The sequence below is a fragment of the Condylura cristata genome, unplaced genomic scaffold (genome assembly GCF_000260355.1).
Source record: "Condylura cristata isolate star-nosed mole 26May11 unplaced genomic scaffold, ConCri1.0 scaffold00018, whole genome shotgun sequence".
Classification (NCBI taxonomy): Eukaryota; Metazoa; Chordata; class Mammalia; order Eulipotyphla; family Talpidae; genus Condylura; species Condylura cristata.
Window position 1 is genome coordinate 21,616,976 of NW_004567119.1, and position 19,043 is coordinate 21,636,018.

Sequence of the window (19,043 nt, forward strand, 5' to 3'; positions counted from 1 at the left end):
GGTCTGCCATCCAGCAACATCAAGGAAATCACTGGCCTCAGGGAAGATAAAATAACCATGTATAAAGTGAGCACATGATATTTAAGGTTCCATATAAAACCCCCTCATTAAAATTAAGCTGAGGGATCCCTGGTGGTGTAGGGGTTAAATCTCAGCCCTAACAGACCCGCAGCAGACCTCTCATCTCACCTGCTGCTCCTCTGAACAGTCTATTTCAGTAGATCCTTCTGTTATGCTCCCCACTGTCTCTGGTGAATCTTCTCACTCTCACACCTCTGGCCTGGACTATGCATTAGAGAAATATATATATAAAAATTTAACTGCACTAGAAAAATACTTCACAAGACAGTGAGACACCACTGCCACCTGGTGTTTAAGTGACTGCACTACACCCACTTTATGGCAAGAGATCACACTTGGCATTCAACAGTTATAGAATATAGCTTTATTTATAGAATTTTACAAATAAAACATTTACAGTCCACATACATAAGTTATTTATTTTCTAATTTGTTCTCATAACACCTGAGTTATTTAAAAAATACTGTGATGGAATTGCAGAACTGTAAAAGGAAAAAAAAAGAACAACAAAAAACTAGCTCTTTTGCAAAAATCAGACAACTGACTGGGTTTTAAGCAGATCTTTGGCATTCTGCCATCTCTTCAGGACTACTGAAAACAAATTTTCTTGTAAAACCAAACAGAGGTGCCTTCTCTTTCAAAGCCAGGGTGAGAAAGAAATGAGGGGCATTCCTAGGTTGACACTGGACACAAAGGACCTTTGGGGGCAAGGACAGAAGGCATCTGCATGTCATGGGCAATGAAGGCAGAGTCTGTTCCTGGGTCGCTACCCCGCACATGACTTACACCTGTCTTGCTGAGGCTACGAGGAGCCGGTTCATCTGGGGAACGAGAGGATGAAGATGCTGACATCGACGGAGAAAAGAGTCTCAAACTCGCCATTCCTCAGACTTCTTATATGTACCAATGCTTAAAACAGCAAATTCAACACTTACAAGTCAAAGGGAAATCGCCGCACTTCCAATTCATGAAGCAAATCTATTGCCAGCAGCAATATACTATCAGCTGCACGAATGAGTCTCCATCCCTCCTCAGCTCCGAGAAGGACTGGCTTCTGGACCACTTACTGTTTGAAGATTTTTCCCTTTGCAGGCAGCTGTCTAGGGAAGTTAGTTCTTAACAGAGATGAGCACAAAACAGGGAAGAGCCCTACTACTTCATGTTTCATTTTTTGCTTTTTTAAAGACTACATTTTTGCATTCTTCTCCTAACCTAGAAGCCCACTAACTAACTAACTTACGTGTTCTACTCCAAGAATAACGGCCTTTGGAAGGAATGACAGATGACAGATCTATAGGGAATGCTAAAAGTGATAAATTTAATATATCAATATGAGTTAAGGACAGCAAAATCTTCTAAAGCCCTAAGGTTTGAGTGTTACTTTCTGCAGCTCCTGAAAGCAGTATGAGAAAAATAAAACAGGAAAAGACAAAGAGTTGTTTTCCAAAAGTAACTGATGATAATGACACAATAAAAAGTTAGATTCCAACATTCGAGGAATTGGTTCTTTGGTAAACTGGACCATAATCCTATCAGGAATCAGTCCTGATACTTCTAGAGTCTTGATAACTGTCCTTCTTCAGCCCATTCTTAAATCTATCAAAATCAGCAAGCCAAGATGGGAGGAAAAACTTAAAGGGAGCATCATCAGCCGTGAGTTCCTGCTCATATTCTTTTTAAGAATATTCCTGGTTTGAGGGAGGTTTCCCAAGAAGAAAAAAGCGAAATAGACACTGTGTTTCATTACTGGGTAGTCTCAAGTTCTTCTGTGTAAGAACAGAAATGCAGGTGCTGGTCATGAGCCAGCGCTCAGCCATGCACACAGGTCAGCTTGCAGACACAGCCCCCAGGCTGCAACTGTGGGCACCACTAAGGAAGGCTTCTGGAGAGATCAGCTCCCCAAAGTGGCTAAAGAAACTCACATATCAATATGATAATAATAAATCAATTCACCTAGTGAACCTGGAGATCAGCTCCCCTCGAAGCCAAAGTCCCAAGGAGAGGGCCCCACAGTGCCTGAGGCTGGCCTACAGTCTCACAGATAAGTCTATCCATCCACTTTCTGAAGAGGATTAGAGCAGTTAATAGTCGACGCAACACAGAGCTGGCCCTTTCTTGGGTGGGGTAACCTATATAGTGTCACTGAAAACCCACCGCAGACCGATCCACGCGTCCCCTGTTCTGCACAGCCTCGCAATGCCCCAGCACTTCTATCATGGGACTAACCAAGCCTCCTGTGTCTGCACCAAGTCCATTCCTGACTGTCCTCATCTGAGAAGACCACGAGCTGCACTCCAGTTCCACATGCCAACTTGCAGGCTGTGGCCAGGCTGTGGCGGGTGTGCTGACCTGGGCTATCCGTGTGTGCCATCTCCCCACCGCCAAGGTCTGCCTTGGGAATGTGCTCAGAGTGTGCTTCTCAGGGGAGGCAGCAGAAAGCCTCCTGCAGACGCAAGTGGGGGAGGGGAGGTCGAAATCACAGCAAAACTGATTGCTGGCAGGTCTCCCTTCTCTGGCCCCATCCTGCCTGTTTTAATATGAAAGAAGGAGTGACCTGAGTGACTGAATCTACCTGATGGGTCATCAGAGCAAGGACACCCACAAAGCTGACCCCTGGTGTCCCATGCACAGAGGTCGCCACCAGGACAGGACTCAGGCGTGGCCTCCACTTTTACCCATGATGGGTCCTGCCTCTCCTCCTGCCCACTTATCTGTCCCAGTTCTCTGAGAGAGAACAGGTAGCTGAACAAACCTTGAAAGAATAGGTGAATCCATTAAATGGGGTCACCTTGATGTTGAGGGTGCACATCAAGATTCATGGGCCCCACACTATATTCACCTCCTGATTAATTCGAACTGGGTTATGACCACTTGGCTATTATTTTTGCATTCAAGGGCAAAGGATTCAAAATCTCTCCATGGTGGCTGGAGAGGGCAGGGAAACCGGAGAAGACAGGCTGCTGGATTTCTAGGGGCATTCGGGTTCCCGAGTCACTCTGAGGAAGAGGGAGAGGAGAGGAGGGGTCGGCTTGGATACTGGTTACAGGGCAGCTTATTCTAGGACGGAGCATTTTAACAACAGCTGACATCTGAATGCAGGAATACAGCCCATGTCAGTTTTGAATAGAACTGCCTCTTCCGAGGGGCTTCGTGGGTGCCGCGTCCTCGGGCCAGGGCTTGGGCAGCCTCGGGCCCTACCCAATCTGGATCTGCCCTGAATACATAGTGAGCACCAGCATGATGGTGAAACCAGTCAAGAGGCCCAGGTTCTGGATGACAAAGGGGACCAAGACGCTGCCCTTCCGTTCGTCCTCTTGAGAGACCTCGTTCATCTCGGGGAACTGAGACAGAAGAGAAAATAAGAGCGTTATCGTGCCTTCCCTAGGCTCCTGAGTCCGGGGCAGTCCAGCGAGCCAGACACCGCACACCAAGAACTGCCACAGCACTTACTGTTGCTCTAGTATTTGTAACAGTCACGAGCATGTCATATGTGCGGATTACTGCAATAGCTGATAATCTATACAGCAATACATAATTATTATCTAAGATATATAATGAACACAGAATTGGCTTATGAAGAAAACTAACAATAGCCTCTAGGACTTGAGTGGAACAGCCTTTCTCCAAGGTGGTTACCACTACTGAGTCCAACTATGAACTGCTCTGGATGTGTCCAGAAATTGGTTAAAAATAGTCACTTTGATTGATAAAAATAAACTTTTTATGGTGGACTTCAAAAACACTTGAAAAATTCTTTTGTACCAAAATGATGTCATGTCTTTGGGATATGTCGGGGGCCACAGAGACCTTCTAATTCAAGTGAAACCTGGGGAGGGCTCCCCACAGGATGAGAGAACGGTAGTGCTTTCATGGGGGGTTGGCTGGACGGTGGAACTCAACTACTGTCGTCTCATCCAAAACACTCTTTTCAGAGGATATGGAAAAATATTTGGCAAACATGCCAAGAATATGCCATGCCAGCAAGCAAGGAAGGAAACCAGCCCTGTCAGCTGTGCAAAAGCTGTAACAAATCAGGTATGTGGCTGGCAAGTTCAAAACGTCGCTATACCAAATTAAATGGTTATACCAAATGCTACTGGCATGATGTACTTTCCGATACTGCAACGATGCGGAAAGGGTAAGCTCTTTCAGAAAGGAACCTGGCAACTAGAAGCCTCATCCTGTGCTTCCCTTCTGAGACAGCAATTCTAGTTCTGCAGAAGGTTTATCCTCTTGCCAACTACCACCACTGGGACCTCCCTGGCGGCGCAGTGGGTTAAGTCTCAGCCGTATGAAGCGATCGCCGGCCAAGGAGCTGAGCCACATGGCACAGTGGACCCATGTCCATCTCCCCGCTGCGCTCCTCAGTAGTGTATTTTGGTCAATCCGCCTGCTCTGTCCCCTGTTTTGTCTCTGGTGAGTCCTCTCACCCCTTGCACCTCTGGCCAGTTTTCGTATTCATAAGTAAATAAATCTTAAAAAAAAAAGTGATGGTGTTTTAGGGGAGATTATGGATAATTTTCCTTCTCTCATCTCCTTCCTTCCTGTCACTTATCCATAAACACGTTCTGCAATACTTACATAAGGACTCTGAAGATGAGCTTAATCATTTTATTTAATTACATACACTAAGAAGAACCCAAACTTTTCCTTCTGTAAAATCTAATGTCTTCTTCCGAAACACTAAATTTATCTGAGATAGGTGAACTGCACAGTATGTGGATGTTTCATCAATAAAGCTAATTAAAAACCCAACTGATGTCTTCTTCGCTGTACTCCCCGATGCCTCCATGGCATAAACTACAGGAGACTTACCATGTCGGCCAGAGCAATATACAAGAACATCCCTCCAGCCAGGGCAAAGATCCAGTTGGCAGAGAAGTGGCTGCCGGCCAGGATGCCAAAGGCCAGCCCCACGTAACAGCAGCAGGCGGAAAGGAAGTTGAAGAAGAGGGCCTGCTGGATGCTCATGCCGGCGTTGAGCAGAATGACAAAGTCTCCTGCAGCAGGGGAACAGAGACGGGATGAAGGCAAACTGCTGAGGTGATGTGTAAACCTTGGGTGCCACCCAGGTCACCCCCAGACTCAGATGAAAGTGACATGACCAAGGAACCCTCTTCTCCATGTCCATTTGTATGGCTCCTACTTCTACCCAGAGGCTGAACATTTTCAAAAACGGTGACCAACTAGCACCAGCTTCCTTTCTCTGGGTTGATGATGAAATAGAAGGGGCTTCCTTCCTCACAAGGACAACGAATGTTGTATTTGGAAACAACATTGAGATTGAGCGAAGTCAAGTAATCTATGCAAAGTCACTAGCCACTAACGGCAGCAAAGCTAGGATTTGACCTTGAGGCTTTGAAGGGCAGGCTTTTAACGCCACCTCCAATAAAGTGGAGGACCTCCTGGCCCCTGGCTGGTCTGCTGCTTCCACCCAGACTTCCTACACACAGGAAAGCATTCAGCAGAGTGACAGGCCATAAGAAGATGACCTATATCGGGTATTTGGAATAGTGCCAATCATGGCTGATTAGTTACAACAAGCTTCTAATGAAGGGCAGAGGGTAGCAAGGCATTGGCCACATGAAGGGCACCGGGGAGCACAGGTGCACGCTTACCCAGCTCATGTGGGAACTCCTCACAGAGGATGGCCACTGAGGTGCTGATGCCTTGAAAAACAGACACGGTGAAGGAGGCCCCGATGGCCAGGCCGTCAATGAAATTGTGGAGGCCATCACTGAGGGTGATCATCCAGGCCAGAGTGCCGATATCAGAATAGCGGACGCCCTTCAGCCAGTAACAGGCGCTCTGAGAAGCCTGCAGATCCTATGAGGAAGGACCGAGGGTGGATTGATGACCTTCGAGACAGTGCCAAATCAGCAAGGCCATCACCGCTTAAAGGTGCCCACGAAGAAGTGGCTGGCCCACTGACCTGGACAGAGAGCGAGCCCACAACAGCCTTCTCGTCCATCGCCGGGGCCTTGCCGTCGGGCTCGCTGCAGTGCTGAGGAATCATGTGGTCCAGATCCCCATTCTGCAGTTTCTCGGTCACCCCCTCTTCCTGGTCCTTCTTGGAAGGACGTGTCTCAGACGCATAATGGCTGTGTCCATGATGATGCTGGAGGGATGCCAGGGGGTGGGGGTGGGGGGTGTGGAGGGGAGGGGGGATGTCAGTGTGCCACTCCCTAAACCACCCACTGGGCACCCACTCTGAGGAAATGCTCTAGGCCCTGGGGAGACCTCATTCTCACCTTCTAAGAAAACACAAGCAGGCAACTTGTGAGAAACCCAGGGAAAGCTGCTCAAAAAGCTGAGCCAGGGCGACAGCAAGGTGAGGCAGAAGACAGGTACTCTGGGGAGCCCACCCTGCCCGTATTTAGCCCTTCCCCTTTGCAATGGCTAATGTTATCCAATTTAGCAACTATTTAGGGGAATACTATAGACCAGATACAAAAGAGGGTTTTTTTTTTCCTTTGGAATTTCACAACAAACAATCCTATTTCTTTGCAGCTATCTTCCATACATGCTGAATATAGGTATCACTCATTCCCCTCGCCCACCACACACACACAAGCCCTGCTCCTAAAGGCAAAGGGCATATTAACCTAGAAAAAAACCAATGGGGATAAGTCATCACCTCATAAAAGACCAGATCTGGCTTCTCATCCGCCCTCAAACCCTGCTAATAATATCCTTGTGAGCTGACATGGGCTTGATCTCTACCCATGAAATCTGTGGGTTTCGGTCTATGGTGAGGATGCCAAATAAGCTCACTGTGTTTTAGAAACACCACCACCAGAATGCAGACCTGCTCTGAGAAGCCTGCTGCCACAGGCAGCATCCCTTCACCATCCACTGGGCCTCACCTCATTTTTCTTAAGAAGCATCTTCAAGATCTTCTCTGTGAAAAAGAAAAGGTAAAAGCCCCCAAACACCACTGCAGACTTGGAGACGTAATAATCTTCCAGAGGGTTAAAACCAAAAGCCTGTGGACCCGGGGGGGAAAAAAATGAGTTAAAGAAAATAAAAAATTTGGGCCTCCCTGGTGGCACAAGCATTGGGGTTCAGCACTATTAAGCTATGGGAAGCCACGGCAGCACGAGCTCGGTCCCCGGGCAGGGAGCTGACCCACATGGTGCGGCAGACCTCTCCTGTCTCATCTACTGCTCCCCTCAGCAGTGTGTTTCCATCAGTCTGCTGTTCTGCTCCCACTCTGTCTCTCCTGAGTCCTCTCATCCTCCAGCATCTCTGGCCTACACCCCAGCTCTTACATGCATAAATAAATCTTAAAAAGAAAAAAATCATCAGTGACCCCCTCTCACCTCTTAGCCGCTTCTCCTCAGGAAGGAGAGATGCCCGGAGGCCTGGGCCACCTACTCAACCCCTTTCCAACCCGAGGTTGCCTGGATATCTCCCTAAGGCACATCATAAGATCTGCTAGGTTTTCTCTCTAGCTTATTTTCTGATGCAAAAGACAGATCATCTTCAGGAAAAACAGCCTTGTCTATGTTTTTTTTTTGCTTTTAGGAAAGCCTCAGTCTTCATCTATCTTGTTTTGTTTGCCACAGGGGCAGACGCTGCTGGTAAATTCCATATTTAAGGAGAAGACACTGTATTTTCACTGTCGTCTAGTGTCCTTGGATGATCTGCCCATAAAAGCAAAGGGAGATGGTGTAATTATACTTTCTAAAATAGGAAATCCATTCCCCGGTTAGAATGGTGGCATCTTCCTGACCACAGACCTCCCGCTGACCACAAAGCCGAGAAAGCAGACTGTGTTCCGGCATGTGTCAATTTTGGGGTTTGGGGTTCTTCCGAATACTTCGCGCTGTTTATGAGGAGAAAACAAAGTAAAAAAGAACCCTTGGAGAAGAGGGTGAGAGTAGGCATCGGGGCATTCCACCTCGGTGATGCTCTTGACTATGGCAGGGCCTTGGGAACATGCCCTGTGACCTGCAATTTGATTTACAGACGGAAACAGGCCTTGAAAAAAGTCCAGCCTCCTTGTGAACAGGTCAAAGATAAAAGTGTCATACAAGAGCACTGAGCTGCTTACATGGTTAGTGTTTCTTCTTTCTGTGATAAAGGGACAAAATGGGGCTTCTACCTCCTGCTGAGTTTTTTGAGAGACAGAAAGCCCAGCTCTAATGTAGAAAGGACACAATCAGGTCAACTTTCCACGAGAGTCCAATCTTGGCGAAAAATGAACTGAAAGCAGGAATTAACAGCTCTCTGCAAGACGCCAGGAAAGATGGGGACGCACAGGAGCACTGCTGCAGACACCATCCTGGCCTCGCCTCAACTGAGCTGCATCCAGGCCTGTCAGACCTCCCGGGAGGAAGTGCAGAGACAACAGCAGACCAGACAGAAGTCCTCCGAGGCTGGCTGCCAAGCCGAGACTTAACTCCCACCTCTGGGGGGTGGGCGATTTTCTCTTAACCTTGGTGAATGGGTGAAGCTGCGGTCAACACATGGGAAGTTGGACTTTTATTTGGGTTGTTTGTCCCCAAAGGCCCTGCTGAGGAGAGCCCTAAGGATTCTGCTGATGTGTTTTATGTTTCCCTGTGCCCAGAGTCCCAAATTGGGAGCTATAAACACTCCATCTTTTTGCTCACAGCTACAGAACAGGTCACAACGTCATCATGAGGTCAGTGCTATTCTTTCTTCCATTTTAGATGGGAGATAACAGAACTGCCTAAGGCCTTACACTTGCTGACCTGGGCAGGAGCTGGGAGTTGAAGCACAGCCTGTGCCATGCTGCCCTTCTGAGCTCAAGCCTAAGACCTAGCCTCATTTTCCAAAAGGAAAAGGACTTCCTTTCTATGCTCTCCTTCTAAAGAGAGGGTCCTCCTGCTGTGCCCCGCTGCCCCCCAGGAGACAGCATGCTCCCGTGTGAGAGCCTGGCTCACCATACCTCGGGGATGAGCTGGAAGAGGGCGTTGGAGTAGAGGGTTCCAATCGCCAGAGCTATGAAGTAGAGCAGCAGCCTCTTGTAAAAAGTCTTCTTCATGAAGGGCACCACGCTGGCCCCCATGAGGGAGCACAGGGAGATGACAGTCACACAGAGGAGACCGTATCCCCACACTGCCGTCGGGGAGAGCCAGCCCCACCCGGGACAGGGAGAAGGCCGCCAGGCCGCATTGCACGGCCACCACCACACAGAGGGGGGCAGGTGGAGAGGATGGGGCAGCAACAAGGGAGGTTTCGGTGGATATTAACAAAGGAAACAAAAAAGAAAAATCAGAGAGACAGCAGGGAGGGAGAGAGAAAGAGAATTTGTTAGTGATTCAAGTCTGATAAAATTTCCTTCAATCAAGTTTCAGGAAAAAAAAATGAGGAGGAACTCAGGGTGATCTTGGAACCCTGTCCCCTTCGCTGACAGCAGCTGCGTGTGCCAGCTGGTGTGACCGGCAGGGCAGGATGTCACACACCTGTGAGGTGAGCGCGGGCCTTCCAGAGGCCACCTGCGGCAGACTTTAGACTCTGAGGTCCTCTTGGCCAGGAATGAGCCGGGAGAATATGCCGGCGTGTTTGCTTTGCACACCTGCTCCGTGCCGCCGGGCACACATGGCCCCTGGACTTGGCTTTGTGTGAGGCTCAACAGTCACAGTGCGGGGAGCAGGGCTGGAAACCATGAGCAGCCTCATGACGGCAAAATTCTGTTTCTTCGCTTCTTAAGATTTTTTTTTTTTTTTTTGCTTCGCTCGCTCTGCTAGCTTCGAGAGGGCGCTAGCAGAGAGAACAGGGTTCTAAGATCACTCGGCACAAAAAAATCTCCTCCATCCTCTAGTGTCGCACACTCCGGGCAGGACAAACCTGAGTCAGGAAGAGGTGCTGCCCCACCAGCCACGGGGTGGAGCTTGCACGATGATTGTAATTTCCATTCAATAAGGCAACAAGGTTGCATCCCAAATCTTTACACAATTAATAAATTAAGTTTCTGGAGCTGAAAAAAGTAGCCCAAGGTGAGGCCCGCCCCCCCTTGGAGCTCTAGTGAGGCTCGCATGGATTCTGAAGCAACATGGCAACGTTCACCCTGCACCAGACCTCCATTCTAACTACGAAGGAGCAGGCAAGTCTCGGGGTCCAGACTCCCCCAGGAATGATGCTGGAGGGGAGTCTCCAGCATCATGGGGACCCACCAACATGGTCCCTACCTCCCGAAGGTGGGAGGCCTCAACTGCCTGCTAGGGTCCCGCCTGGCAGACTGGGTGGTCAGGCGGTCACCTTGGGCCTTTTTTTTTTTTTTTTTTTTAAAGCTCCTCAGTCATCACAATTAAAAAACAAAATCACACATTTCCAAACAGTCAAGTAAGGGCACCAGGAAGTCAGTCTCATCAGGAAAAAAAGTCAAGATGCAAGGCACGAAGGAATGAACACCCTTCTCCTTCATTTGGTCATTTCAACTGCTTTTGTTCAATACAGTCTTTGGCCTTTGGTTCTCTATGCTCTAAGAGACGGGCTGCTTTAAATGTAGCACAGGGCCTCTGCTCAGAGGAGAGGGCCCCGGACACCAAGGCCCGGACAGCAGCACCAGTAGGTGGCGTTTAGAAAAGACACCGGCCGAGGAAGGGCACTGAGGGCCCCCAGCAGGGAGGGCAAGAGCCTTGCACCTGACCTCACCCGAAGCGACCACAAGCAAACCTGGTGCCCCGAGTGAGAGAAGGCCTTAGAGATCCAGAGCGAAGTCATTTGTGTCCCTTGAGATATGGAAAAGTTAATTTTTCGGGTGGCAGCTGTCAGGGGTGAGCATCAGCTCAGAACACCCCAGGGCGAGAGGACGCGCACACTTCTGTTCTACCGCACCTCTGGGATGAGCTGGAAGAGCGCATTAGAGAGCAGCGTTCCAATGGACAGGGCGATGAAGTAAGTGAGCACACGGCTGAAAAACGCTTTCTCCGTGCATGGCAGGACGAGGACTCCCAGGAGAGAGGCCAGGTTAATCAGTGAGACACTGAGGAAACCAAAGCCCCACACTGTGGAGGAACAAGAACAGACGAGGGCCTCCGTTACCACGGGCGGGGGCGCTCAGGCCGGCCTGGGAGGCCCTTTCAGATTCGCCTGCAATCAGAGACCCACCACCCAGCAATAAAGACTGCCTGAGTCCTCTTACTGGGTGCTGGGAAAAAAGGCTAGAAGGTACATCAAAGTTGCCAAACAAAAGACGCCTACCGTTTGGACTGAGGGAAAAACAGTCTGGGAGCCAGTGACGGCAAATGGCAACAACAGGACAGGATGGGAAGCCTGAGCGGGTGGCCAGGGCTGGTGAACAAGCACTGCACCCATGATTTCAGCAGGGCGGGCGCTCTAGGCCCAGGGAATCGGGGATGCTTGCTGACCATCTTAAGTCCACTCACTGCGGCTGGGGCAGGGTGTCCGGCAGGGGAGAGGGAGAAGCGTGAAGGGCAGACTTGGTGAGGTTTTAAATGAGAAACTACAAAACCAAGGTGGGGCTCCCCTTGTGGCTTAATAAAAACCAAAAAGGCAAACTGATTTAGAGAAAAAAAAAACAAAAAACAAAAAAGCGCCCAGCCTTTGGCTGGTCCGAAGGCACCACACATGCGGTCACCAGCCACACGGCTGCCCAGTCTCACAGCAGCTGGCCACCCGCATGAGGGCGGGCATGGGGCCAGACTCACCTTCCACTGCACTTGGCTTCCCCTCTTCTGTCTGCTCATTCTCCTCATTCTCCTGGTTCTCGGAGGAGCAGGCCCGGGAATCCAGCTGCTGGAGGATGGTGGGGCAGAATTCCTGGAACTCACTCCTTCCAATCCTCCACTGGTCACTGAAGTTGTGGGCAGCAAAGAGGTCTCTGGAACTAAAGCACTGAAACAAAGCAGGAGGGACAGGAAGCGTTTCAGAACCCAGCTGCACCTTCCTCCTCAGTGGCCACTCACTCTTCCAAGAGGAAGAAAAGAAGCCAGAAGTGCCCAAACTTGAGGCAATTTGCAGACCCCGTCTCCTGGGAAGAGGCAAGGTAATTTCTAAACCTGAAAAACAGATGTCATCTCAGAAACCAGCCACCGAGGCGAAGCCACACCCCATCTGCATGCCCCTGAGGAGTGCTGGGGGCAACTGAAATTCTGACCATAGTGACCAGGGTGTGGTTTCTGGGACACAGACGTCTACTTGCATAGCTGAAGACACAGCTCTATGCAGACACTTTCTGGCTGAAGGTCACAGTACCCTGAAGCCGTAAGGCTAACATGCGGGATCCTTCTCCAGAGATCCTGAGCCCTGGTGCCCATCGCGGGAATATGTCTGTCTTGGTTACGCAGTAGGGTCTCCCATCTAGAGAATGCACTGGTGGAGGGAGAGCTCAAGAGTCAAAGTCGGCCACAAGCGCGCCGGCTGACCAGAGGACATGCTCTCTCGGCCTCCTTGGGAGGGTCCTCAGACCGTGCATTTCTGTCTACTGTACTTGTCTGGGTTTCTGTGGGCCTGTCTCTAAGGAGTCAGCCCTCTGGGTGTGCTTCTGAGTCCACAGACCCCCTGGGGTCAGGCACATCAGCATCCTGGGGTTCTGTGTGGGGCACTCATCTCTCTAGACTCTCCTCACCTTCAAGGTGAGGCCCCAGGACACCCCACCCTAGAAATTTCCATTTCTAAATCCTGTACTTGGTACTTCATTTTAATATCAGATAACTGTTCTCAGTTGGTGAGGCGCCTCATCTTGACAGTAAACTCCCCAAACATGACTCATTTTTCTCTGTTTCTCACAACACTGAGCACTGGGAACAAACTAGATATATAAAGACGTTGCTGCCTGACTTACTTGGCTGCTACAAATAACCCCAGACTCTGATTGGCCAAGAAGATTTGGAAAAAAGGACAGAGAACCAGGAGTTCTCTGGGTCTTGGTCCCAATCCCTCGACTCACTGAGGGACCATTCGTATTTTCTCCTAGAAAATGAAGATTTCCCACTTGTACCTAGAGGTACTGCCAGGGCACCTGGGTAGTGGGCAAAGGCCCTTGGAAACGGTAAACTCTATTAGAAATGGGTTAAAAAGAGTAAACAAGAACAGCCCCCCAAACAGGACCTATGCTAAGTCCCACCAAGACTAATCTAACCCAAAGGGGTGGAATTTTAAACCAATCTAAGAAAGTCCATTAATACTAGCGAGGTACCCTACCAAATAAGACTCTGCCTTGCCTTAAGGGAAGGGAACCGTGTTGAAAAAAATCCCATTAACATCCTGCCCATTCTACCCAACTCCTGGGAGCACTCTGCCACTGGTCAGCCAGGCTGCCACGAGTCCAAATTGACGCAGATGAATTTTTAAACACGTGCTGTTGGGTGTCCCAGCCTGGGAGCTGGTGATCCCAGTATAGCTCTTAGAAAAAGCCTGGAAGCTTGTGAACCCCCACTTCCCGTGAGTCTTCAGGAAGGGTTTCAAAGGCCCACCCAGGTGGTCAGGGGGCCACCTGCATACTCAGACTTACCAGCTCAAACTAAGCCACCCTGATGTGCTCAGCTTCATGCCCAGCTAGGACATGGAGCCCTCCCCTCACCCCCACTACCACCCCCAGGGCAGAGACGGGCTCCCGGCAGAGCTGAGGCCTTACCCTGGAGAGGTTCCTCTGCCCCTGCACAGGCTGGCTGATGTTATCCCGACCCACTCCCACATCCAGGTGGTTGAGCAGAGCCTTCAGCTGCTGCAGGGTGAGAGTGTCTCCCTCCCCATAGCGATGCATGAGGTTTTGCAGGAAAGAGGCTGCAGTGATGGCCACTCTCTCCGTGGACACAGCCTGGGCCTCAGGAGTGAGGCTCCAGACACTGAACAGGGTCAGCAGGAAGCAGCTGCAGCAGGCTGGGTGCAGCTTCATGATGCCAAATAGACCTGAAAGAGCCAAAAGCAGAAAGGACACAGCTCAAACACACCTCTTCAACTCTCACTCCCTCTTCGGTGATCCCTGGGTAGCCAAGTTCCAAACAAATCCCCCTCAAACTCTGGAATCATCAAGGCTGACTCTTTGCCCCTTTTCTAAGGTGGCTGCCTAGTTTTCTTTTAGAGATAGTAAAATAGTCATGATTATAAGTGGTTTCTTACCTGAAAAAAATAACTTTGTTTTCAATTTGCATTAAGAGTATGAATAAAAAATTGGGCATGAGGATCGGCACATGGGAATGACAGACTAACCTGTCTCCTTTTGTGTGTATTTTTATCTGAAAAAAGAAAATCACTACAGCTAAAAGGGGGGAAACAGACTGGGAAAAATACACATTATCAACCAAAATAAAGCTGATTTTTATGCCACCTAAATATGAAAAATACTCGATATCTCTATTTAAAAAATGCAAATTTAAAGGCTGGACTGTAGTGGTTTTTGGTACTATTTTGTTTTAATGAAACAGGTATATATATTCATATATATGTATATAAAACCAAAAGTTAATGAGGCTAGTGTGGTACTGCTGATGGCTACAAAAATGGTCACTCTGTAATATTCAAATCATTGCAGACCTGCCTCTGGATACACACTGAGAAGCAACCCAAAAGCAAAAGGGCTACAGGCAGGAAGATGCTATGGCCACGTGAGGTGATGTCCCAATAGCAGGAAATTGTGTGCAATGATAAAAAATGGGAGCACAGAGTTAATGTTATATAAGGAAGAACTGAGAAGGAACAGAGGAAAACGAGTTTAAGAGAATAACCAGCTTTCTCTTTTGTTAATCATTTCCTTTAGTGTAGTTATAATTTAATTAGTGAAGCCAACAAACACCAGGAGGGCAAATAAGCTGCTTCAATCTAGACCAAGAGCCCAATCTCTTGGGTCCACGCCTAGCCCAGCCCAGCCCCCAGGCCTGGGCCTGAGGCTTCCCAGGGGAGGCAGGGAGTGCAGGGGTGAACAGGTCTGTCTGCATCCTGACCCTGCCACTCACTAGCTGTGTGATCTCAGGCAACTGACTGACTGACCCACAACAGCAAGGCAGCGCCCCACCTGGCTCCGCATCAGTGCTGACCAGACAAGTGAGCAGGCGGGTTCTGAGCCCCTCTCTCCCTCAGTTTTCTCACCTATACAGTTGAGAGCCACTTCCCTGAGTACCTGTGGAGATCCATGATGTGAGCTTTGCCATGTCACCCAAAATTATGGGAAGCATGCAATAAAATGTGGTTGTTACAGGACTTATAATTAGTAGGGTTCCTCCTCTGACTATTTCAGCCCAGATGCTAAGCTGCGAAGGGAACACAATTCTGCAGCAGCCCCGGCAGCTAATTCCTCCAGCCTACAGCTCACACACCACCCAAGAGCCCTAGCACAAACGCACCTGGGAACATTCCAGGCTCTAAATTCTACAGAACTGGGCCATTAGCATTGAGGACACAAAACAGTAGAACATGCTTTGAATCACAGAAATGGATAGATGAGGCACCAGCAAAAGATGATGGGCTTGTAGAAGCATGAAACAAACAACTATCCACGAAGAATGAAAAGTTGCATTGTGGACAGTGAGGCGGCATCTTAGGTCACAACCCACTGTATAAAGAAAGCTGTTCTCCACTGGCATCTATGTAAGGTGTGCGCAGAGTCAGGATGGAGATGAGGGTGGGGAAGGCTGTGTGGACTTGGACAAGGCGAGGCAAAGCAGGGACAGAGCTCCCAGTGCCAACTCGCCAAGCGCTCGGCGCTCACTAAGCCCTGGGAACCGTGGAGATGCGCAGGATTCTGCCTCTCTCTCCCAGTTTCCATCCACCCCACTGGGCACCCCAATTTTGTTATCAAATGCACAGACCTTTGCAAAAGGAACCTCCCAGCTATGCCTTGGAGGCCAGGTTTGTACAGGGCCGGTCCTTCTGCAGAATCACTTCAACTCTATTCACAAATGTATCTGGAGCAACTTCAAAAACATGCAGAGCACACAAACACAGACCTTCACGTGTGGAACGCCCAAGACAATTTTAGCAGCTTTACCTGGGGCAGTCAGCACATGCGAAGCATTTGCTATCTGCTGACCCTGGAGGTCCCTCAGCCCCCAGCACGGCTCTGTTGCAGCTGTTGAGGCCCAGGACAGGGACGTGCTGGGGACAGTGTTCCTACCAGGCTCAATGACCTCTCCTCTCTGCCCCCAGCACGCGGCTCTCACCTCTAGGAAACAAAGTACTACAGGGTTCCATGATGCCTCTGACAGACCAGTTCCCACAGGGTGCGGAGATTCAGCAGAGGCCCTCAGGCCCAGGTCAACACTGGAATCTTGACCTACCCAGCCTCCAGGGAGTCAGGGGAGATTCTACAAGCCACAGAAGGCGGGTGAGAAGCCCTGGCTGTGGAGTTAAGGACACTTCAACTCCAAGTGTCTGGCTTTTGGGCATACACTAAAAAGGAAATTTCTGCTCCAAAGAAGATATTTTTCATTGTTATTTCTTCTTCTTTTTTTTTTAAAGATTTATTTATTTATGCATACAGAACTGGGGTACAGGCCAGAGATGCAGGGGCAGTGAGGGGATTCACCAGAGACAGAGTGGGGAGCAGAACAGGCCGACTGATGAAGTACACTACTGAGGGGAGCAGCAGGCGGGTCAGGAGAGGTCTGCTGCGCCATGTGGGTCACCTCCGGGGTGGGGATCGAACTCATGCTGAAGTGGCTTAGCTTCTCGGTGCTGTGCTTTAACCCGCTGCACCACTGGGGAGGGCTTTGTTTTTTCTTTTTTATTGTGGTAACATTAGTTTACAACACTGTATATGACTTAGGAGTACATACTAGCCCCCATACATCACCACATCATGCCCACCACGGAGGCTCCCATCATTCCCCACATACACTGGGCCCCTCCCCCCTCAGCTCTTCCCATCTCTACTCTCTCAAGTCTGGTCACCTCAGTTCTATAGTTAGATTGCTAGGCTGTTTCGATTTAGTTTCTCTGGCCTTTTGTTTTGTTTCTCTATATTTCACATGAATGTAATCCTCTAGTTTTCTTTCTCCCTCTGATTTATTTCTACTGAGCATTATCCTCTCCAGGTCCATCCAAGTTGCAAATGGCAAGATTCTGTCTTTATATAGCTGAGTAGTATTCCATTGTGCAAATATACCACATTTTCTTATGGTTTAAAAAAAAAAAAAAAGATCTTTAGAATCAGCCAGCTGGACTCAAATTAGATGATCCCAATTTTGTTGGCAACATGCAAAGCCTCATAGCCAGGAGCCAGTAAAACATATCTGCCTTCTCCTTTCCACCAGATGTAATCAAGGTGGACAAAGTCAAGGTCACAGGCCTCCTTCAAAGTCTGTTCTGGTGTTTGTTGGCTTTGACGTCCACATTGAATATGAATGTGCTGTCTTCCACCTTCACCGTGGCTGTCCAGGTGGTGGTGGTGGTGCGGGGGACGGGGAACCTGACATAGCCAGGCCTGTTTCCCCTGAAGGAGCAGTGTCTTGGATCATGAAAACATGGGTCATGTGTGGCTCTCTTGTGTGTATGGCTGTGGATGCCTTTAAGCACTACTTTGTTGGCCTTCAAAATTTTTGCTAAGGCTTTGGTTTTGGGAGGACATCTTTGTGAAAAAGACCATGTTATTGAAGTACTCATCTAACTTGGCTATTATAAATAGTGCTGCAAACACTGGCATGCACATACCCCTTGTTTCTGCAATCTTCAGGCAGATACCTAGGAGACTGGCATTACTAGGGCATATGGCAGATCAATTTTTTTTTTAAAGATTTTATTTATTTATTCATATAGAACTGGGGTACAGGCCAGAGATGCGGAGGGTGAGAGGATTCACCAGAGACAGAGTGGGGAGCAGAACAGGCAGATCCACGAAGTACACTGCTGAGGGGAGCAGCGGGCGGGTCAGGAGAGGTCTGCCTCGCCATGTGGACTCCTCCGGGGCAGGCGGGAATTGAACTCATGCTGAAGTGGCTTAAGCTTTGTAGTGCAGTGCTTTAACCTGCTGCGCCACCAGGGAGGGCCAGGCAGATCAATTTTTAATACTGAGACTCCTCCATACTGTTTCAATAGGGGCTGGACAGTCTACATTCCCACCATCAGTGTATAAGGGGCCCTTTTCCTCACTTGTTTCCAATCTTTTTGATAAGGGCGTCTCACATGTGGAGATGGTACAAAATTTTTCTTATCTACACAGTCACTTCTTAGGAAATGAGAATCTGGAGGAAGAAAACATATACAGCTCTTGGGACACCTGGATAGAGTGGTTGGACAGGGGTCCCCAGCTGCAGGAAGACACCATGAGAATGGGAGGGCCCCAGGGGGCCACTCCAGTACTCCCCGTGAGCTGAGCCAGCTGCCTTCAAGGACATCTTCCAGGAGTCGTGAGAAAAGCAGGGCATGAACAATCAGAGAGAGACAAAGGCTCAATGTGCTTTCGGCCCAGAAGACCCGGCTCTCCCACTGAAGAGAAGCTGGAGCCTCTCCACCCTTTTGTGTGCTTGGCTCAGCTTCAAAGAAGTCAGTTATTTTAGAGCCTTGGGTCTGTCTGCAGGCGTCAGACCCAGTCCTTCTAGGGGAAGTGAGAGACCCATGAGAAAACCTGCAAGAAATGCTGGCCCTCCAGCCTCCAGCAGCTCCCTTACCAACTGAAAGGCCCCCAAACTGAACTCTACCTTCCCCTCACCCCATTCTTTGGCCCAAAGTTTCATCGTAGAAGTGGTGCTTCCACCCTGTGGTTGACTTGCAGTCATTTTTATCAAGCTGCCCACCTCTCTCCTCTTGGAGGAGGAAGCATCTGCTTCTCTTTGGTAAAAGTAGTGTCTTCCCATGACACCTGGTGCCGAGACTAGACTCCACGGAAGCAGAACAGGCAAGGAAACCCAAAGGGCCTGGGCGTCTCGAGGTCTCCAAGTGCACACTCCCTTCCTGACAACCACGCAGGCAGGTGGCCCATAACCCTCACTCTGATTCCTGGAACGCCCAAGACAATTTTAGCAGCTTTACCTGGGGCAGTCAGCACATGCGAAGCATTTGCTATCTGCTGGCCCTGGAGGTCCCTCAGCCCCCAGCAC

The 19,043-nt window shown here is 49.4% G+C and overlaps 1 protein-coding gene across 1 annotated transcript in view; it reads right to left on the reverse strand.

Annotated features, from left to right (window-relative positions):
* Positions 1-530: 530 nt before the first annotated feature.
* The window catches only part of SLC39A14 (solute carrier family 39 (zinc transporter), member 14), a 44,547-nt gene continuing 26,034 nt past the window's right edge, over positions 531-19,043 (reverse strand). Inside the window, exons 2-9 of the mRNA XM_004685405.2 lie at positions 13,649-13,923; positions 11,721-11,907; positions 8,996-9,165; positions 6,948-7,067; positions 6,014-6,199; positions 5,700-5,907; positions 4,897-5,081; positions 531-3,422 (exon numbers count right to left, since the gene is read on the reverse strand). Coding sequence (XP_004685462.1) covers positions 3,276-3,422; positions 4,897-5,081; positions 5,700-5,907; positions 6,014-6,199; positions 6,948-7,067; positions 8,996-9,165; positions 11,721-11,907; positions 13,649-13,909 — 1,464 coding nt within the window. The 5' untranslated portion in view covers positions 13,910-13,923 and the 3' untranslated portion in view covers positions 531-3,275. The remainder of the gene's footprint in view (positions 3,423-4,896; positions 5,082-5,699; positions 5,908-6,013; positions 6,200-6,947; positions 7,068-8,995; positions 9,166-11,720; positions 11,908-13,648; positions 13,924-19,043) is intronic.